The 22,212-nt window shown below is 43.9% G+C and overlaps 1 protein-coding gene across 1 annotated transcript; it reads left to right on the forward strand.

Moving 5' to 3' along the window:
- The first annotated feature begins 6,942 nt into the window (after window positions 1-6,942).
- LOC139750672 (cuticle protein AMP4-like) lies at window positions 6,943-8,932 on the forward strand. The gene is made up of 3 exons (XM_071665347.1): window positions 6,943-7,056; window positions 8,089-8,297; window positions 8,406-8,932. The coding sequence occupies exons 1-3, from the start codon at window positions 7,048-7,050 to the stop codon at window positions 8,584-8,586; spliced, it is 399 nt and encodes a 132-aa protein (XP_071521448.1). The 5' UTR covers window positions 6,943-7,047; the 3' UTR covers window positions 8,587-8,932.
- The last annotated feature ends 13,280 nt before the right edge of the window (window positions 8,933-22,212 follow it).

Consider the following 22,212-nt stretch of genomic DNA (forward strand, 5'->3'; position numbering starts at 1 on the left):
ATGCATGTTCTTTCTACCGGAGAAACTAGTGTTGCATGCTCATACATATAAAGAAACTGGTGTTGCATGTCCTTTCTAACAGGGAAACTTTCGTTACATGTTCATACTAACCATAAATACTGGCATTGCACGCTCTTATAACTAAAGAGTGTTGCACTTTTAAACTACTAGAGAAACTAGTGTTGCATGCTCATACATATAAAGAAACTGGTGTTGCATGTCCTTTCTACCAGGGAAACTTTCGTTACATGTTCATACTAACCATAAATACTGGCATTGCACGCTCTTATAACTAAAGAGTGTTGCACTTTTAAACTACTAGAGAAACTAGTGTTGCACGTTCATACCACCAGAGAATCTGGTTTTGGATGTTCATACTACCAGAGAAACTGGTGTTGCATGTTCAGCCAACTAGAGAAACTGGTGTTGCATGTTTATACTAACGAGGAAACGAGCGCTGCATATTCCCAGTACCGGGAAAACTAGTTTTGCACGTTTACATCACCAGAGAAACTGGTGTTACATGTCCATATCTCCAAAGAAACTAGTGTTGCATGTTCATACCATTAATGAAACGTGTTGCATGTTCAAACTGCCAGAGAAACTGGAGTTGCACGTTCATATCACCAGAGAAGCTCATGTTACATATTTATGCTACCAGCGAAACTGGCGTTGAATGTTCATACTAACTGATAAACTGGTGTTGCATGTTCACCCACTAGGGAAACTGGTGTAGCACGTTTCTCTCACCAGAGAAACTGGTGTAAGTTCATACTACCAGAGAAGCGGGTGTTGTATGTTCATATCACCATAGAAACAGGTTTTGCTTGTTCATACTGCTAGAAAAACTGATGTTGCACGTTTATATCACAAGAAATCTTGAATGTTGCATGTTTAACTACCAATGGAATTGGGTTTGAATGATCATACTATCAGAAAAACTAGTGTTGCACTGTCATACCTCTAAAGAACTGGTGTCTTATGATCATACTACCTGAGAAACTGGTATTGCATGTTCATACCACGAGAGAAACTGATGTTGCATGTTCATGATAACAGCGAATCTTGTGTAGTATGTTCATTCTGCCAGAAAAACTAGTTTTGCACGTTCTTACCACTAGAGAAACTGGTGCTGCATGTTCATGCTACCAAAGAAACTGGTGTTACACGTTCATACCAACAGTGAAACTGGTTTTGCACGTTAAGGCTACCAGAGAAACTGATGTTGCATGTTCAGGCTACTAGAGAAACTGGTGTTGCATGTTTTTACTACCAGAAAAATTGGTGTTGTGTGTTCATACAGCTAGAGAAACTGGTGTTGCATGTTCATGCTCCTAGATAATCTGGTGTAATGTTCATACCACCATATAAACTGGTTTTGCATGTTCATACCGCCAGAGAAACTAGTGTTGCATGTTATTACAAACCAAAAAACTGGTTTTGCACGTTCATACCACCAGATGCATTTTCATACTACTAGAGAAACTGGTGGTGCACGTTTGTACCACTAGAGAAACTGATGTTGTACGTTCATACCACCAGAGAAACTAGTGTTGTATGTTCATACCATCAGAGAAACTAGTGTTGTATGTTTATACTACTAATGGAACTGGTGTTGAATGTTCGAATTACCAGAAAACTGTTACGACACTTTCATACCATTACAGGAACTGGCATTGCATGTTCATACCAGAGAAACTGTTCATGATAACAAGGAATCTGGTGTTGCATGTTCATTCTGCCAGAGAAACTGTTGACGCACGTTCTTACCAATGCAGAAACTGGTGGTTCATCTTTATACTACCAAAGAAACATGTGTTGAACGTTCCTACCGACAGAGAAATTGGTGATGCAAGTTCATACCACCAATGAAACTGGTGTTGCATGTTCAAACTATTAGAGCAACTAGTGTTGCATGTTCTTACTACCAGATAAATTGGTGTTGCGTGCTCTTACAACTAGAGAAACTGGTGTTGCATGTTCATACTATCAGAGAATTTGGTGTTGCATGTTCATACCACCAGAGAAACTGGTATTCAATGTTCATAATAACAGAGAATCCGGTGTTGCATATTCATCTATCAGAAAACTTGTGTTACACGGTTTTACCAGTAGAGAAACTGGTGTTGCATGTTTCTACTACCAAAGAAACTGGTGTTGCACGTTCATACCAAAGAAGAAAGTGGTGGTGCATGTTCAAACTGCTAAAGAAAGTAGTGTTACATGTTCAAACTGCTAAAGAAAGTAGTGTTGCATGTTCTTACTACCAGAGAAATTGTTGTTGCGTGTTCATGCAACTAAAGAAACTGGTGTTGCATGTTCATACTAACATAGAAACTCATGTTACATGTTCATACCACCACAAAACTGGTTTTGCACATTCGTAACACCAGAGAAACTAGTGTTGCATATCAATGATAACCAGAAAACTGGTTTTGCACGTTCAAACCACCAGATAAACTGTTGCTGCATATTCATACTACTAGAAAAACTGGTGTTGCACGTTCGGACCACAAATGAAACTACTGTTGCATTTTCGCTACCGGAGAAACTGGTGCTGTGTGTGCATACCCCAAGAGAAACTGGTGTTGCATGTTCATACTGCGAGAGAAACTGGTGCTGCACGTTTATACCACCAGAGAAACTAGTGTTGTGTGTTCATACTACCTGCGGAACTGGTGTTAAATATTCATGGCTAACAGAAAAACCGGTGTTGCACTTTCATACCACTAGAGAAACTGGTATTGCATGTTCATACTATCAGAGAAACAGGTGTTGCATGCTCAAAATAACAGAGAATCTAGTGTTGCATATTCATCTTGCCAGAAAAAAAAATTGGTGTTACACGTTCTTACCACTAGAAAAAACTTTGGTGCATGTTCATACTACAAAAGAAACTGATGTTGCACGTTCCTACCAACAGAAATATTGGTGATGCACGTTCTTACTACCAGAGAAACTGGTCTTGATAGTTTATATCATTAGAGAAACAAGCGTTGCATGTTCGTGACACCCGAGAAATTGGTGTTTCTTGTTCATACTTCCAGAGAAACTGGTGGTGCACTTTCATACAGCCATTGAAACTGGTGTTGGATGTTTAAACTTCTAGTAAAACTGGTTTTGCATGTTCATACTACCAGAGAATCTGATGTTGCATGTTCATACCACCAGAGAAACTGCTTTTGCATGTTCATGCTACTAGAGAAACTGTTGTGCATGCTCATACCACCAGAAAAACTGGTGTTGCATGTTCATATTACCAAACTGGTATTGCACGTTCATACCACCAGAGACACTGGTGCTGCACGTTTATACTACCAGAAAAACTGGTGTTGCATGTTCATACACCAGGGAAAATGGCGCTGCATGTTCATTCTGCCAGAAAAACTGATGTTGCACATTCATACCCCTAGAGGGACTGGTGTTGTATGATAATACTACCAGAGAAACTGGTATTGCATGTTCATATCACCAGAGAAACTTGTGTTCCATGTTCATAATAACAGAGAATCTGGCGCTGCATGTTCATTCTGCCAGAGAAACTGGAGATGGACTTTCTTACCACACTAGCAACTGGTGGTACATGTTCATATTACCAAAGAAACTGGTGTTACACGTTCATACCAAAAGAGAAATTCGTGTTGCACGTTCATACCAGCAGAGAAACTGGTGTTGCATGTTCAAACTGCTAAAGAAACTGGGTGCATGTTCTTACTATCAGAGAAATTGGTGTTGCGTGTTCATACTACCAGAGAAACTGATGTTACATGTTCATTCCACCAGAGAAACTGGTTTTGCCTATTCATAGTACCAGAGAAACTAGTGTTCCAAGGTAATGCTAATCACTAAATTGGTTTTGCACGTTTACACCACCAGATAACCAGTTGTTACATATTCATACTGCCAGAGAAACTGGTGCTGCACGTTCTTACCACTAAAGAAACTTCTGTTGCATTTTCATACTACCAAAGAAACTAGTGTTGCACGTTCGTACCATTAGAGAAACTGGTGTTGTATGTTTATACTGAATGAGAAACTAGTGTTGCGTGTTCATACTACCAGCATAGCTGATGTTGAACGTTCATACTACCAGAAAAACTGGTTCTGCTCTTACATACCACTAGAGAAACTGGTATTGCATGTTCATACCACCAGAGAAACTGGTGGTGCCTGTTCATAATAACAGAGAATCTGGTGTTGCGTGTTCATTCTGCCAGAAAAACTGGTGTTGCACGTTGTTACCACTAAAGACACTGGTGGTGCATGTTCATACTACCAAAGAAAATAGTGTCGTACGTTCTTACCAACAGAGAAATTGGAGCTGCACGTTCTTGCCACCAGAGAAACTGGTCTTGCACGTTCATACCACTACAGAAACAGGTGTTGCATGTTCGCACCACCAGAGAAATTGGTGTTACATGTTCATACTACCAAAGAAACTGATAGTGCGCGTTCATGCTACTAGTGTAACTGTTGTTGCATGTTTAAACTACCACAGAAACTGGTGTTGCATGTTCTTACTACCAAAGAAATTGGTGTTGTGTGCTCATACAACTAAGGAAGCTATAGTTGCATGCTCATACTACCAGAGTATCTGGCGTTGCATGTTCATACCACCAGAGAAACTGCTTTTGCGTGTTCATACTACAAGAGAAACTGGTGTTGCATGCTCATACCAGTAGAGAAAGGGGTGTTGCACGCTTATACTAACATAGAATATGGTGTTGCATGTTCATATTACCAGAGAAACTGGTATTGCACGTTCATACCACCAGAGACACTGGTGTTGCACGTTTATACTACTAGAACAACTGGTGTTGCATATTTATGCCACCAGAGAAAATGGCGTTGCATGTTCATATTACCAGAAAAGACTGGTGTTGCATGTTCACAACTAACTAGAAAAAACTAGTGTTGCACGTTTATACCACCAGAGAAACTTATGTTGCATGTTCATACCACCAGAGGTTCATTACACCAGAGAAACTGGTGTTGCACAGTCATGCCACCACCACAAAAACTTGTGTTGCATGAATATATCACTAGAGAAACTGGTGTTGTACGTTCATATCACCAGAGGCTCATTACACCAGGGAAACATACCACCAGAGAGACTGGATTTGCAAGTCCATATCACCGGAGAAACTGGTGTTTGCCCGTTCGTATCACCAGAGAAACTGATTTTGTGCGTTGATGCTACTAGAGAAACGATGATGCTTGCTCCCACCACAATTGAAATTCGTGTTGCATGTTCTTACCACCAGAGAAACACTGGCGTGTCATGTTTATATCATCGGAGAAACTGGTGTTTCACGTTCATACCACCAGAAAAACTGGTGTTACATGCTCATATCACTAGAGAAACTGACGTATTCACATTCCACTAGAGAAATTGATGTTGCACGTTTATACCGCAAAAGAGACTGGTGTTGGATGTTCATAACACTTGAAAAACTGGTGTTACACGTTCTTACCACCGGAAAGACTTGTGTTGCACGTTCATACCACCAGAGAAACTGCAGTTGCATGTTCATATCACCGGAGAATCTGGTGTTGCACGTTCATTTAACCAAAGAAACTGGTGTAGCATGTTCATACCACTAGAGAAACTGGTGCTGCATTGTCATACCACCAGAGAAACTGGTGTTGCGCTATCATATCACAAAAGAAACTGGTGTTGCTTGTTTATACCAGTAGATAAACTGATGTTCCACGTTCTTATTACCAGAGAAAATGGTGTTGCATGTTCAAACCACAAGAGAAACTTGTGTTGCACATTCATAACACTAGGGAAACTGGTGTTGCATTCTCAAACAATAAGAAAAGCGTCTGTTGTTCCAGTTTTTACCACTGAAGAATGTACTTGAGATGTTTGTGTTGCAAAGTCAGACGACTTGGGAATTTTCCAGTGTAAATTTCCACTACTGGAATTATTGGTGCCTTGTGAGCTCATACCGTCTTAAGAGTCTGCTTCAAGCTTACGTTGTTGATAAAGCTTATGCTCTGAGCTCACGCCAGCTGAAATTCGATGTCAAGAACTCACACAGATGATGGTATATCTTTAGGACTCCAGCCAGAGCTACTGCATACAGAGCTCAGTACCCCTGCCGGGTCTTCTGCCATACTTACAGCTGTATGTACATTTATTTCAGGTCTCCTGCTACAGCTACAACTGTAGGCTTACCCTGGTTCTCCTGCCACAGCTACTGCTGCGGACTTGTCTTAGGTCTCCAGCACAGATATAGCTGTATGTACACCCTAGCTCTGTCGCTACAGACATATAGCTTAGGCACATCTTTAGGTCCTTTATTACAGCTACAAAACTACGGCCCTCGTCAGCCTCTACATCATATAGGTATTTCATGAATACTAATTCTTTACACTTTAATTTTAGTGAGGGAGACGTACTCGGGTGTCTTATGAATCAAGATACAGTGGGTCGTCATGCAGGCGCCGTACCCAGGCTTACAGTGGAAAATCTAGACAGGTCTGAACGTCTGTGGTACACAGAGAACGGACATATAACTAAAGATATTGATTTTGTCTTTCAGTGAAGAGTTCTGTATCTTTTAAAAGTATGTAACTCGTACATGAAGTCACAGTATATTTAACAAGTTGGACAATAATCGAGAATCCTAAAAGTGAGAAACAGCTGCGGGCTTCTCCAGGCTGTGTACATTAAGATAAGAAGAGTAGTTTTACTGCATCACCTGACACTGGACACCCAAGCCACAGGACCTACTTTTACCCGCATCGCCAACTCGTGGACGAGGACAGCCATCCCTACCTGTTTCTTGACCTGGAACGCGGCAGCAGCTCGGCCTTCAGCATCCTTCACCTCGACACCAAGACACCTGACCGATTTCGAAATGGAACGCTGAAAGTGGCAATGACCCAAACGTCCCTGTTCACCAGTCCCTTTATACCTTATGAATCCTCCTACTTCACCTCCCCTCCTCGTCACGTCTCCCTGGGTGAGGGTTTCGGATATAAGAGCAGCTGTCTGGGACCTATAGCGACAGTCTCTGAGAGCCGTCGCACACAAGCATGCACTTGGTGAGCTCTTTCGGCTGAATATTGTTATGAACTTGATTCATCGTGAGAGACAAGTGTAGAGACCACTGACATTATGGTAGCCATCAGGAGGTGGAGGAGGGACTCCTCGCACAGCCGACCACATGACATCAATCACCCACATGAAAGCTGAATCTCGACAGACTCTTGCCCAGGATATATACAGACTCTTTCTCAGGGCAAACTTAATCAGCTCAAAGCGTTTTAAGATTACCAGTGATATTCCCTCAAAACCTTCGTAATTCAAGAGGGAGTTATGCTGAATGTGTTGATATTATGATCACGTCTTTATACTCTGAGGACCGACAACCTCACACATTACCGACAAGAGACTTAACATCTTGACTTATGTTGTGACTCTAGCAATCAAAAGCCAATGGACTTGTTTAGCTAAACTCATTTCTGTAAATCAAAAATCGTTTTCCATACAAGTAGTGTTGATTATTATATCTAGAAATATCTTTTGTGCAGGCAAAGTTAGTTCCCTCATATCTAATTATTTCAGACGACGTTCATTTTCAAAGGAAAGAGAGGCAAGTTTATTCTTTAGAATGAAATATCAAGTGAAAGTTTCAGAGAGTGTGTGAAGCCTATATGGCTCGAGTTGCGGATAGTCAGCTGTTATTTTGATGATGGTGTTGACAATGTGCTTCTTGTAGTGACACAGTGACACCAAAAATATCTTTCCCTTGTAATGTAATTACCTTTGTACAGTATAATGTGATGTACTCTTGTGTTTCAGTTTGCTGCTCCTGGGTTGTTGTGTAGGTGAACAGTAAGCTCTATGTAACAGTTTTCAGAAGTTGCATTGTGTTGCTGGTGATGTTAGATCCTGTATAAAAGGTTTCAGTAGTTGTGTTGCAGGCAGTGGTAGTTTCTGTATAACAGGTTTCAGTCGTTGTGTTGTGTTGCAGGCAGTGATAGTTTCTGTATAACAGGTTTCAGTAGTTGTGTTGTGTTGCAGGCAGTGGTAGCTTCTGTGTAACAGGTTTCAGTAATTGTGTTGTGTTGCAGGCAGTGGTAGTTCTTGTGCTGGTGGGCGCAGCCTTGGCAGACGAGACGCCCCTGGATGGCCCGCGCGTCGCTATCGTGCACAGCGAACAGCATCACCCAGACGAGACCGGTGCACACAGCTTCGACTTCGCGGCCGAGAACGGCATTAAGGTGCACATCTCTGGCTCTCAGGGCGAGGACGGTGGGGCCAACAGCATCGGCTCCTGGAGGTGAGTACCGCTCGTCAGTCGTCACGTCGTATACATGATGATGTGCATAACGCAATACTTAAGTTACTTGCCTGATGCTCATACAGACCTGCCCAAATTTTCTCTTAGCTACCCATTGGCGCACGGGGGCGTGGCCGAACTGAAGTTCGTGGCCGACGAGAACGGCTTCCAGCCTGAGTCCGACCTGCTGCCCGTGGCCCCAGCCTTCCCCCACCCCATCCCCCAGTTCGTCCTCGACCAGATCGCATTCGCCGAGGAAGAGAAGAAACGCAAGGCTGAGGAGGAATAAACTTGACCCACTTGACCTGGTCCTTGAGGTGAGGTGTCATCATCTCGCCTCAGCGATCAGTACAGTACATGATGGACCTTCGATTGCAGATGATGTGTCTTAGTTAAGTACTTATTTATCATAATCCACAATACAATTACATAGTGATCAATGATAATTTTGCGTATTTTTCCTTTGAACTGAAATGCATTCCCAAACTAGAGTGTCTACACCAGCTGGCAAAATACATATACTTGGCCGAAAGACGGAATGTTAGTCTGCATTGCCTGAGTTTATAACATGTATAAAATGATTTTATCAACTCACTTTCCTGAATCATATCTGACCCGACACAGATCATGTATTGAACCAGAAATGCTTTGAAAGAAGATGAATTACTTCTAAACAGAAGAATAAAGATTGGTTTAGAGCATATGTATAATCTCTTGACAACACTTAACATAATGCCAAACAATTCATGGAAACACTAGATAAGAAAAGTGAGGATAATGGGTCGAATTGTGGCTGTTTGTGAAGTAATTTGGATGACACCAGCAGACACCAGACACCACACTCTTACCAGAAGACCAGGATGACACACCAGCAGACACCAGACACCACAGTCTTACCTGAAGACCAGGATGATACACCAGCAGACACCAGACACCACACTCTTACCAGAAGACCAGGATGATACACCAGCAGACACCAGACACCACACTCTTACCAGAAGACCAGGATGATACACCAGCAGACACCAGACACCACACTCTTACCAGAAGACCAGGATGATACCATGCATTACAGTTTTACCAGAGGACCAGGATGAAAAACCAGCAGACACTAGACACCACAGTCTTGTCTGTGGATCAGGATGACACTCCAGGAGACTCTTTACACCACAGCCTTGTCTGAAGACCAGGTAAGATGGAGGCAAGTATTAGTAAGTAATCTCAAGTAACTACTTTTAACAAGTTCCTTACGTGTACGGACCTCACTGGCTTCCAGACCATATTTTCACCGGGAAACATCGACATACCATCACCGTAACAACTTCATGCGACACAGGTAGAGTGTTAAGTATCTCCATCCTTCAGCACTGTCGCTATGAGACCGTCCAGAATTCTTACATACAGATCTACTTCAATGTGTTGCCTTCCACCAACCAGTTCTGACCTGGGTTCATCTCGACACTGACTGGCTTGCAACCCCGATGGACATCAGACAGTGGCAACTCTGTCGTGATGGCCTACGATGCTCTCAGCCCCACTTCTTACACGCACATTGAATGGATGCCTCAAGTTTCACAGGCTGGCCACATGCGTTTGAGTCTCAACACGCATCTGCTATGATCAAATGTATTGCGTCTACTATATGGCGTCTGCCATAAAGGTAAAAAACGTCATGATTATTCATAACAAAAACTATGTTGATTCCGTCCTCCGTAACCTTGACATTGGCTGTCATTCCCTAGCATCCTGGTCTTATATTTCCCTTGTCTTCAACACTTCAGTCACCGATCTTGTCCATCTCTCCCTCGTCCTGCTTCATCCCTTGTCCCTACAATCACACGCTCACGTCCTCCTCCTAACCATCCTGTCACCTGTTTGGCTCCCTCACCTCAGTAGGATTTCATGCATTCTGTCACATCACCTTTCCCTGGTCACTTCCTTCGCCTAATTCCTACCACACTCCTAAGTATCAAGGATATTTCACTACCACCTTCACCAGATCAAAAACGTCAATGAAATTACTTCCAGAATATCAATTACTTCAGTCAGAAAGATAAGAACGCTCTCCGCAAAAGACTGCTAGAGACTCTTAAGAAGTTTTATAAGAAAATATCATGATAGAACAGTTGTGTGGACATCTAAAGTCTTGACTACTGGTTCATTCGTGGAGTCGAAGCATTGGTTACTGAGCTGGATTCACCTGACTTGCTCAACCCTCTTACTGACAATAGCATATCATTTTCAGTCCCAACAATTCGTTTTGTCAAGCAACATCAGTACTTGACTAAACCTGTACAGCAAGTAACGTTCCATTAATGTAGTATGTACCGGCAGGAGATTCTGATATAAATAGTAAGAGAAAAAAACTGTAAACGAAGCGAGGCGGAGCAGGAGGGTAGATGAGGCTGGACAGGAAAGAAAATTGTACACGTCGTCTTGAATCTTGAACCTGATATATTCTGCCTTTCAAGCTAACAGGTTAAGGCAGTAATGATAACAATTATTGATCGAAGTTAGATACTGAGTCCCACGCAACGATGTTCACCTTCCAAGCCATGCTGAGAGACGCATCCCAGGACTGGTGGGATACAGAGAGAGACCATGGGGTAAATACCGGTCTCTCAGGCCTGGTAGGATGTAGGGAGAAGCCAGGGGGTTAATGCCGACCTCTCAGAGCTGATGAGTTGTAGAGAGAGGACAGGGGATTAATGCCGACCTCTAAGAGCTGAAGGGTTGTAGGGAAAGGCCGGGAGGTTAATGCCGACCTTTCAAAGCTGATGGGTTGTAGGGGGAGGCCACAGGGTTGGTGTCGACCTCTCAAAGCTTATGGGTTTTACGAAGAAGCCAAGGAGAGAGTGCCGGCCTCTCAGGGCTGGTGAGATTTAGAGACGCCAGGGGGTCAGTGTCGTCCTCTCAGGGCTGAGGGAAGGTACCCAGACAAAACCAGTGTTAAGTCTACTGCAGTACAGGGCTCTATATGAGGGCCGTCAGTGTCGGCCGGAAAGATGAAGATTACAATGGAACGTCTCGCTGGCTTACTCGACGAGTTTGGTGAGCTTATTGGTGGGTTCAGTAGATGTGTTGGTGGCACAGGTGTGGGTACATGGGCCAGATTCAGATGTGGTTGTGATATAGGTGTGGATGTAGTGCAGTTTTGTATGGGATGCAAGTTTGGATTTACAATGATAGCGAATTGAATACACGTGTGGATGACAGGTGTGGGCATGAGGTACGCGTGATGCAGGTATAATATGTTGCAGGTGTGGAGATGGTGCAGATGTAGGTATGTGTCTGATGATGGTGTGGACGTGTTACAGGTGTTGGCACGATGTAGTGGTAAGCATTATGCAGGTGTGTATTTACTACAATGTTTCCATAGTACAGGTGTGCCCTATGTGATGTGTTCTTACTGCAGGTGTATGTATGGTGCAGGTGTTATTGCTATCTGTGTGTTACGGGAAGAGTGTTCAACACTCGGGTTACCCGTCTACTAACACTTTATGTATGTATCATGTCTTTATTATTTTGTGTGTATTTACACACACACACACACACACACACATACACACACACACACACACACACACATTCACACACACAAGATTAAGCTAGCTCTCCATTTATCGACCAGCCCCAAGGGTAGGATGAACAGCTGGGATTGGCTCTGGGCCGACTGTCGCACCCAGGATTCGACCCCATGCGAGTCCGACCCGGTATGGCCCCGCGCATACTCAGCATCAGTAACGCTAACCACTACACCACGGAGGCCCGTGTGTCGTGGTGCGCATGTGTCTGTAGTGAGTTGTCTTCAGTTAATAGTGACTGGAAAACTAAAGTTAAAATACCCAAGGAATGTGAAGAAGATCTTGATCAAAATAGACATGTGACGCTCCTTATCAAGCAATGGCTCAATCAACACCAAAGACATGTGACGCTCCTTATCAAGCAATGGCTCAATCAACACCAAAGACATTCATGACTTTGGAAACTAATTAATCGGTTGCAGTTAAGTTACTGATACACTTTGTAGAGAGAGTTTCTATGTTCACGTCAAACAGACAGATGATAACGTTGTTGTGTAAAAGAGACAAACAAGGAGATACGTTAATCAAGATATTCCTGCTCACACTTTAACACAAACCAAATGGTACACTGAAGTACGTTTACCGTGTATGGTACACTGAAGTACGTTTACCGTGTATGGTACACTGAAGTACGTTTACCGTGTATGGTACACTGAGGTACGTTTACCGTGTATGTTACACTGAGGTACTTTACCGTGCATGGTACACTGAAGAACGTTTACCGTGTATGGTACACTGAAGTACGTTTACCGTGTATGGTACACTGAAGTACGTTTACCGTGTATGGTACACTGAGGTACGTTTACCGTGTATGTTACACTGGGGTACTTTACCGTGCATGGTACACTGAAGAACGTTTACCGTGTATGGTACACTGAAGTACGTTTACCGTGTATGGTACACTGAGGTACGTCTACCGTGTATGGTACACTGAAGTACGTTTACCGTGTATGGTACACTGAAGTGCGTTTACCATGTATGGTACACTGAAGTACGTTTACCGTGTATGGTACACTGAGGTACGTTTACTGTGTATGGTACACTGAAGTACGTGTACCGTGTATGGTACACTGAAGTACGTTTACCGTGTATGGCACACTGAGGTACGTCTACCGCGTATGGTACACTGAAGTACGTTTACTGTGTATGGTATACTGAAGTACGTTTACCGCGTATGGTACACTGAGGTACGTCTACCTCGTATGGTACACTGAAGTACGTTTACATTACCTGGCACCCTTAGGTACGTTTACAGTTTATGGTACACTGAGGTACGGCACTGAGGAGCGTTTAGAGTGCATGGTACACTGAGATACGCTTACAGTGTACGGTACACCGAAGCATGTTTACAGCGTATGGTACACCTAAGTACGTTTACCATGTATGGTACATTAAGGTAGGTTCACAGTGTATGGTTTAGTGAGGTACGTTTACAGTGTGTTGACAGTAAGATAAGTTTGCCATTTATGTTACACTGAGGTGCGTTTACTGTGCATCATATGAACAGGTACGTTTACAATGTAAGTTACATTGAGGTACATGTACTGTTTCTGGTACAATGAGGTACTTTTACAGTGCATAGTGCAGTGAGGTAAGTTTACTGTGTAAGGTGGACTAAGGTTCGTTTACAGTGTAACAGTGTACAGCACACTAAGATATGTTTACTGTCTATGGTACGCTGAAGTTCGTTTACAGTGTGCATTGAGATGAATTTTCTGTGTATGGAACTTTGAGAAAAGTTTTCTGTATATGGTACAATGATGTATGTTTACAGTTTTGTTATGCTGAAATAAGTTCACTACGAATGGTACAGTGAGATAGTTTGATTTACATGGTACACTAAGCTTAAGTTTAAAGCGTTTGGTACACTGAGATATGTTTTCTGTGCGTGGTACACTTAGGTAAGTTTACTGTGTATGGTGCACTGATGTAAGTTTGCTGTGTATGACACACAGAAATATGCTTGCTGTATATATAGTACACTTAGGTAAGTTTACGGGGATTGGTACACTTAGGTAAGTTTACGGGGATTGGTACACTTAGGTAAGTTTACGGGGATTGGTACACTTAGGTAAGTTTACGGGGATTGGTACACTTAGGTAAGTTTCCTGTGTATGGTACACTGATGTAAGTTTGCTGTGCATGGTGCACTTAGGTAAGTTTACAGTGTATGGTACACTTAGGTAAGGTTGCTGTGTATGGTACACTAAGATAAGTTTGCTGTGTATAGTACACTTAGGTAACTTTGCTGTGTATGGTGCACTTAGGTATGTTTACTGTGTATGGTACACTGATGTAAGTTTGTTGTATATAGTACGCTTAGGTAAGTTTATAGTGTATGGTACACTTAAATAGGTTTTCTGTGTATGGTGCAATTAGTTAAGTTTACTGTGTATGATATATTTAGATAAGTTTGCTGTGTATGGCACATTTAAGTTAGTTTACCGCGCTCAGTGCATTTAGGTAGGTTTGCTTTGTATGATACAGTGATGAAAGTTTGCTGTGTATGGTGCACTTAAGTAAGTTTACTGGGTATAGTACACTTAGGTAAGTTTGCTGCGTACGGTACAGTGTTGTAAGTTTGCTGTGTATGGTGCACTTAAGTAAGTTTACTGGGTATAGTACACTTAGGTAAGTTTGCTGCGTACGGTACAGTGTTGTAAGTTTGCTGTGTATAGTATACTTAAGTGAGTTTACTGTGAATAGTACTCTTAGGTAAGTTTGCTGTGTATGGTACACTGATGTAAGTTTGCTGTGTATGGTATACTGAGATAAGTTTACGGTGTCTTGTACACTTAGGTAAGTTTGCTGTATATGGTACACGGAGATGATACACTTAGGTAAGTTTACTGCGTATGGTACGTTGATTTAAGTTTGCTGTGTATGGTACACTGAGATAAGTTTACTGCGTATGGTACGTTGATTTAAGTTTGCTGTGTATGGTACACTGAGATAAGTTTATTGTGTATAATATACTTAGGTAAGTTTACTATGTATGGTAAACTGATGTAAGTTTGCTGTTTATGGTACATTTAGGTAAGTTTAGTGTGTATGGTGCACTGATGCAAGTTTGCTGTGTATGGTACACTGAGCTAAGTTTACTGTGTCTTGTACACTTAGCTAGGTTTACTGAGTATGGTACACTGAAATATGTTTGCTGTCTATAGTACACTTATGTAAGTTTACTGTGTATGGTACGATGATGTAAGTTCGCTGTGTATAGTACACTTAGGTGAGTTTACTGTGTATGGTACACTGATGTAAGTTTGCTGTGTATGGTGCACTTAGGTAAGTTTACTGTGTATTGTACATTTAGGTAAGCTTGCTGTGTTTGGTACAATGATATAAGTTTACTGTGTATGGTACACTTTAGTAAGTTTACTGTGTATAGTACACTTAGGTAATTTGTTGTGTATGGTACAATGATATAAGTTTGCTGTGTATGGTACACTGATGTAAGTTTGCTGTGTACGGTGCACTTAGGTAAGTTTACTGTGTATTGTACATTTAGGTAAGTTTGCTGTGTATGGTACAATGATATAAGTTTGCTGTGTATGGTACACTTTAGTAAGTTTACTGTGTATAGTACACTTAGGTAAGTTTGCTGTGTATGGTACAATGATGTACGTTTGCCGGTGTATAGTATACTTAAGTAAGTTTACTGTGTATAGTACACTTAGGTAAGTTTGCTGTGTATGGTACACTTTAGTAAGTTTACTGTGTATAGTACATTTCGGTAAGTTTGCTGTGTATGGTACAATGATGTAAGTTTGCTGTGTATAGAATACTTAAGTAAGTTTACTGTGTATGATATACTTAGGCAAGTTTGCTGTATATGGTACACTGATGTAAGTTTGCTGTGTATGATACACTGAGATATGTCTGTTATGCATGATACACTTCGGTAAGTTTACTGTGCATAGTATACTTAGATAAGTTTACTGTGTATGATACACTGAGGTAAGTTTACTGTGTATGGTGCGCTCAGGTAGGTTTGTTTTGTGCGGCACATTAAGTTTATTACGTAAGTATACTGAGTGCAGTATACTGAGGCGAGAACTTGGCTAGTGTGGAAATCGTCTCAGGGAATTAATGGGTCAAATCTGAAGACTGAAGACTCCGTTAAACAAGTGCCATGTTAACAGCAATATATTAGATAGGGTGACAACTCTTATCTGGTCCTTTCGGTGTATGATTAATGGATCAGCAGCAACAGTAGGAACGGCATCAACAGCAGGAGCAACAGCAACAGCAGCAGGAACGGCATCAACAGCAGGAGAAACAGGAGCAACAGCAGCAACAGCGGCACAGCGGCAGCAGCAGCAGGTACGAGTCATCAGAGCCCCGGCGCACGTCCACACACACACACACACACACACACACACACACACACACACATACATCAGAGCCCCAGGCGCACGTCCACTCACACACACACACACACACACACACACACACACACACACACACACACACACACACACACACACATACATCAGAGCCCCAGGCGCACGTCCACTCACACACACACACACACACACACACACACACACACACACACACACACACACACACACACACATACATCAGAGCCCCAGGCGCACGTCCACTCACACACACACACACACACACACACACACACACACACACACACACACATACATCAGAGCCCCAGGCGCACGTCCACACACACACACACACACACACACACACACACACACACACACACACACACACACACACACATCAGAGCCCCAGGCGCACGTCCACACACACACACACACACACACACACACACACACACACACACACACACACACACACACGGACACACACACACACACGGACACACACAATCATTAACATCCCGAGACTCACATCTTAGCGCCTAAAGCGGGATGGCACAAGTTCATGATGATATATACAATAGCTATTCTGGTAGTTACGATGGCAGTTAATCTACATCTTGTTGAGTTTCGGAGCCAATTAAAGTGGATATGTGAATCGTTAGCTACAAGAAGAATGTGTATAATCATTGTGCCAATATCAACAGGTCATTATGAATGTTTTGATGTACACGATAACGGGTTGAGGCGCCGCAGGGATCGCTAACACTCTCTCTCCTGGCTTCCACCTCAAGCATCTGTTCGACATAGCAACACATCAACCACATCATGAGTGGCATAGTTTGATCTTCCAGTGGCTGCTCGTTAGATGGAGCTGGTCGTGAATGGTACTGGTCATATAATGGTGCGAGTCATGGATAACGCTGGTCTTGTGTTGGTACTGGTCGTGGATGGTACTGGTCATGATATGGTGTTGATCGTGGATGGTACAGGTTATGGGTTGGTACTGGTCGTGAATGGTACTGGTCATGGGATGGTGCTGATCATGGGATGGCACTGGTTGTGGATGGTACTGGTCATGTGTCGGTACTGGTCGTGGATGATACTGGTCAGGGGATGGTGCTAGTCGTGGATGGGACTGGTCATGGGATAGCACTAGTCATGGAATGTTATTGGTCGTGGATGGTACTGGTCGTGGATGATACTGGTCATTGGTGGCACTGGGAATGGATGGTATTAGTAATGGGATAGTATTGGTGATGGGATGGTGCTGATCATGACATGGTACTGGTCATGGGTGGCACTGATAATGGGATGGTACTGGTCCTGGGATGGTACATGTCACGGGATGGTATTGGTCGTGGATGGTACTGGTCATGGGATGGTACTGATAATGGGATGGTGTCGGCCGTCGATGGTACTGGTCATGGGTTGGTACTGGTAATGGATGATACTGGTCGTGGATGGTACTGGTTATGGGATGGTGCTGATCGCGGATAGTACTGGTCATGGTTTGGTACTGGTCGTGGATAGTACTGGTTCAGGGATGATACTGGTCATGGGATGGCATTGGTCGTGTATGGTACTGCTTATGGGTTGGTACTGGTCGTAGATGCAACTGGTCATCAGATGGTACTGGTCACGAAATGGTGCTGGTCGTGAATGGTAAACTGGTCATGGGATAGTACTGTTCGTGAAAGGTGCTGATCATGAGATGGCGCTGGTTATGGGATTATACTGGTCATGAGATGGTAAAGTTTTGGATGGTACTGGCCAAAGGTTGATATTGGTTATGGGATGGCACTGGTAATGGGATGGTGCTGGCCGTGGATGGTACTCGTCATGGGTTGGTACTGGTCATGCGATGGCACTGATTGTGGATGGTGCTGGTCATGGTTTGATACTGGTCGTGGATGGTACTGGTCATTGGATGGTCCTGCTTGTGGATAGTACTGGTCATGGGATGGTACTTGTGGTGGATGGTACTGGCATGGGTTGGCACTAGTCGTAATGGTACTGGTCAGGGAATGGTACTGGAATGGAGCTGGTCGTGGATGGTCCCTGGTCATGGGTTAGTGCTGGTCTTGGATGGTACTGGTCGTGGATCTTACTGGTCATGGGGTGGTACTGGTCATGGGATGCTGCTGGTCGTGGATGGTACTCGTCATGTGTTGTTACTGTTCATGTGATGGTACTGATTGTGGCTGGTGCTGGTCATGGTTTGGTATTGGTTGTGGATGGTACTGGTCATGGGATGGTATTGGTCGAGGGATGGTACTGGTCAGGGGATGGTACTGGTCGTATATGATGCAGGTCATGGGTCGTTACTGGTCGTAAAAGGTACTAGTCATGGTATGTACTGGTCATGGAATGGTGCTAGTAGTGAATGATACTCGTCATGAATGGTACTGGTGGTGGTCATAGTACTGGTCATGAGATGGTACTGTTCGTGGATGGTGCTGATCATTGGATGGTGCTGGTCATGGGATGTTTCTGGTCGTGGATGGTACTGGTCATGGGTAGGTAATGTTCTTGGATGGAATGGGTAGGTAATGTTCTTGGATGGAACTGGTAATTGGTTGGTACTGGTGGGGAATGGTACTGGTCACGGGTTGTTACTGGTCATGATATGGTACTGGTCATGGATGGTACTGGTCATAGGTAGGTACTGGTCGTGATGGTACTGGCCGTCGATGGTACTGGTCAAGGGATGGTGAAGGTTGTGGATGGTATTGGTCGTGGGATGGTACTAATCGTGGATGGTAGTGGTCATGTGATGGTACTAGTCATAGGATGATGATGGTCATGGTATGGTACTGGTGGGGATGGTATTGGCCATGGGTTGTTACTAGTCATGGATGGTACTGGACGTGGAATGATGCAGGTCATAGATGGTACAGGCAATTGGATGGTACTGGTCGTGGATGGTACTGGCCTTGTGATGATACTAGTCATGGGATAGTACTGGTCATGAGATTGTATTGGTCATGGGTTGGTGCTCATGGATGGTTCCTGTCAAGGGATAGTTCTGGACGTGGATGGTACTGGTCATGGGTTGATACTGGTCATTGGACAGTGCTGGTCATGGATGGCACTGGTCATGAGTTGGTACTGGTCGTGTATGGTACTGGTCATGATTAGTCCTGGTTATTAGATGGTGCTAGTCGTGAATGGTACTGGTCATGGGTCATTAGTTGGTGCTAGTCGTGAATGGTACTGGTCATGGGTCATTAGTTGGTGCTAGTCGTGAATGGTACGGGTCATGGGTCATTAGATGGTGCTAATCGTGAATGGTACTGGTCATGGGTCATTAGTTGGTGCTAGTCATGAATGGTACTGGTCATGGGTCATTAGATGGTGCTAGTCGTGAATGGTACCGGCCATGGGTCATAATTGGTGCTAGTCGTGAATGGTACTGGTCATGGGTCATTAGATGGTGCTAGTCGTGAATGGTACTGGTCATGGGATGGTATTTTTGGTGGATGGCACTGGTCATGGTTTGGTACTGGTCGTGAGTGGTAATTGCAATGGAAAGGTACTGATCGTGTGATGGTGCTAGTCGTGTATGGTACTGGTCATTGGTTGGTACTGATCATGGGATGGTGCTGGTCGTGGATGGTATGGTTATGTGTTGGTACTTGTGGTGGATGGTACTGGTCATGGGGTGGTGCTGATCATGAGATGTTACTGGTTGGGGATGGTACTGGTCACAGTCTGTTACTGGTCGTGGATGCTACTGATGGTGGATGGTATTGGTCATGGGGTGGTGCTGGTCGTAAATAGTTCTGGTTATGGGATGATACTAGTGGGGGTGGTACTGGTCATGGTTTGGTACTTATCGTAGATGGTAGTGTTCATGGGATGGTTCTGGTAATGGGATGGTGCTGGTCGTAAATGGTACTGGTCATGGGATAATACTTGTAGGGGATGGTACTGGTCATGGGATGGTTCTGGTCATGGGATGGTAATGGTAGTGTGTGGTACTGGTCATGGGATGGTAATGGTAGTGTGTGGTACTGGTCATGGGATGGTAATGGTAGTGTGTGGTATTGGTCATGGGTCGGTAATGGTCGTAGACGTTACTAGTCATGAGATGGTACTGGTCATGGAACTGTGCTGCTCGTGGATGGTACTGATTATGGGATGGTACTAGTGGTGGATGGCTCTGGTCTTGGGATGGCACTGGGTATAGGATTTTACTGTTTATGAATGTTACTGATCATAGATTGGTAATGGATTTTGATGGAACTGGTCATAGGTTGGTACTGGTGGTGGATGGTACTGGTTATGGAATGGTACTGGTCATGGGATGGAGCTGATCGTAGATGTTATGGTCATGAGATGTTGCTGATCGTGGATGGTACTGCTCATTGGTTGGTACTGTTCGTTGATGGTATTGGCCATGAGATCGTACTAGTAATGGAATGGTGCTGGTCGTGGTTGATACTGGTCTGGATTAGTACAGGTCATGAGATGGTGCTGGTCGTCGATGATACTGGTCATGGGTTGGTAATAGTAGTTGATGATACTGATCTTCGATGGTACCGGTCATGAGATGGTGCTGGTTGTGGATAGCACTGGTAATGTGTTTGTACTGGTCGTGAATGGCACTGGTAATGGATGGGTCTGTTCTTGGTTTGGTACTGTCATGCGATGGTATTGGTCATGGATTGGTACTGGTGATGGGATAGTGCTATTCGTGGATGGTCCTGATCATGGAATGGTACTAATTTTGATATTGTACTGGTCTTGGAATGGTACAGGACGTGGGATGGTACTGGTCATAAGTTGGTAATGGTCCTGGATGGCACTGGTTATGGGTTGGTACTGGTGGTGGATGGTACTGGTCTTGGGATGATACTGGTTAGGGGATGGTGCTGGTCGTGGATGGTACTGGTCATGGGATGTTACTGGTGGTGGATGGTACTGGCCATGGGATGGTACTTATCATGGGATGGCTCTGTTCATGTAGGGTGCTGATCATGGGATGGCGCCGGTCTTGAGATAATACTGGCCAAGGGTTGGTACTGGTTGTGTATGGTACTAATCATGGGATGTTACTAGTCATAGGATGTTGCTGGTCGTGGAAGGTACTGGTCATAGGATAGTACTAGTCGTGAGTTGATACTGGGCGTGGATGGCACTGGTTTTGGGATGGAGCTGGTCGTGGATGGTACTGGTAATGGATTGGTACTGGTTATGGGATGGTACTGGTCGTGGATCGTACTAGTCATGGGATGGTACTGGTCATGAGATGTTGCTGGTCGTGGATGGTACTGATCATTGGATGGTTCTGGTGGTGGATGGTACTGGTCATTGTTTGGTACTGGCCGTGGTTGGTACTGCTCATGGGATGATATTGGTCGTGTATGATGCTGGTCACGGGTCGGTACTGGTCTTAAATTGTACAAGTCATGGTATATTACTGGTAATGAAATGGTGCTGGTCGTGGACGGTACTCGCCATGGGATGGTCTTAGTTGTGGATGGTACTCGTCATGGGATGGTGCTAGTGGGGAATGGTCCTGGTCATGGGTTGATACTGGTCATGACATGGTGGTGGTCGTGATTGGCACTGGTCGTAGGTTGGTACTGATCGTAATGGTACTGGTGGTGGATGATACTGGTCATGGGATGGTGCAGGTTGTACATGGTAAACGTCATGGGATGATACTGGTGGTGGAAGGTACTGGTCATGTGATTATACTGGTCATGGTATGGTGATGGGTTATTACTGATCGTGGATGATACCGGACGTGGAATGGTTGCAAGTAGTGGATGGTACTGGTAATAGGATGGTAATGCTCGTGGATGGTACTGGTCATATGATGATACTAGTCATGGGATGGTGATGGTCGTGCATGGTGCTGGTCGTAGGATGGTACTAGTCATGGGATTGTAATGGTCATGGGATGATATTGGTCATGGGTTGGTACTGGTCGTGGATGACACTGGTAAGGGGTTGGTTCAGGTGAAGGGATAGTGC

This window comes from Panulirus ornatus, chromosome 10, assembly GCF_036320965.1.
Source record: "Panulirus ornatus isolate Po-2019 chromosome 10, ASM3632096v1, whole genome shotgun sequence".
Classification (NCBI taxonomy): Eukaryota; Metazoa; Arthropoda; class Malacostraca; order Decapoda; family Palinuridae; genus Panulirus; species Panulirus ornatus.

Excerpts from the sequence above, each read along its gene's own strand:
- LOC139750672 (XM_071665347.1), top strand. Across the intron at positions 8,298-8,405 it reads AACAGCATCGGCTCCTGGAG|CTACCCATTGGCGCACGGGG; the intron begins GTGAGTACCGCT and ends ATTTTCTCTTAG.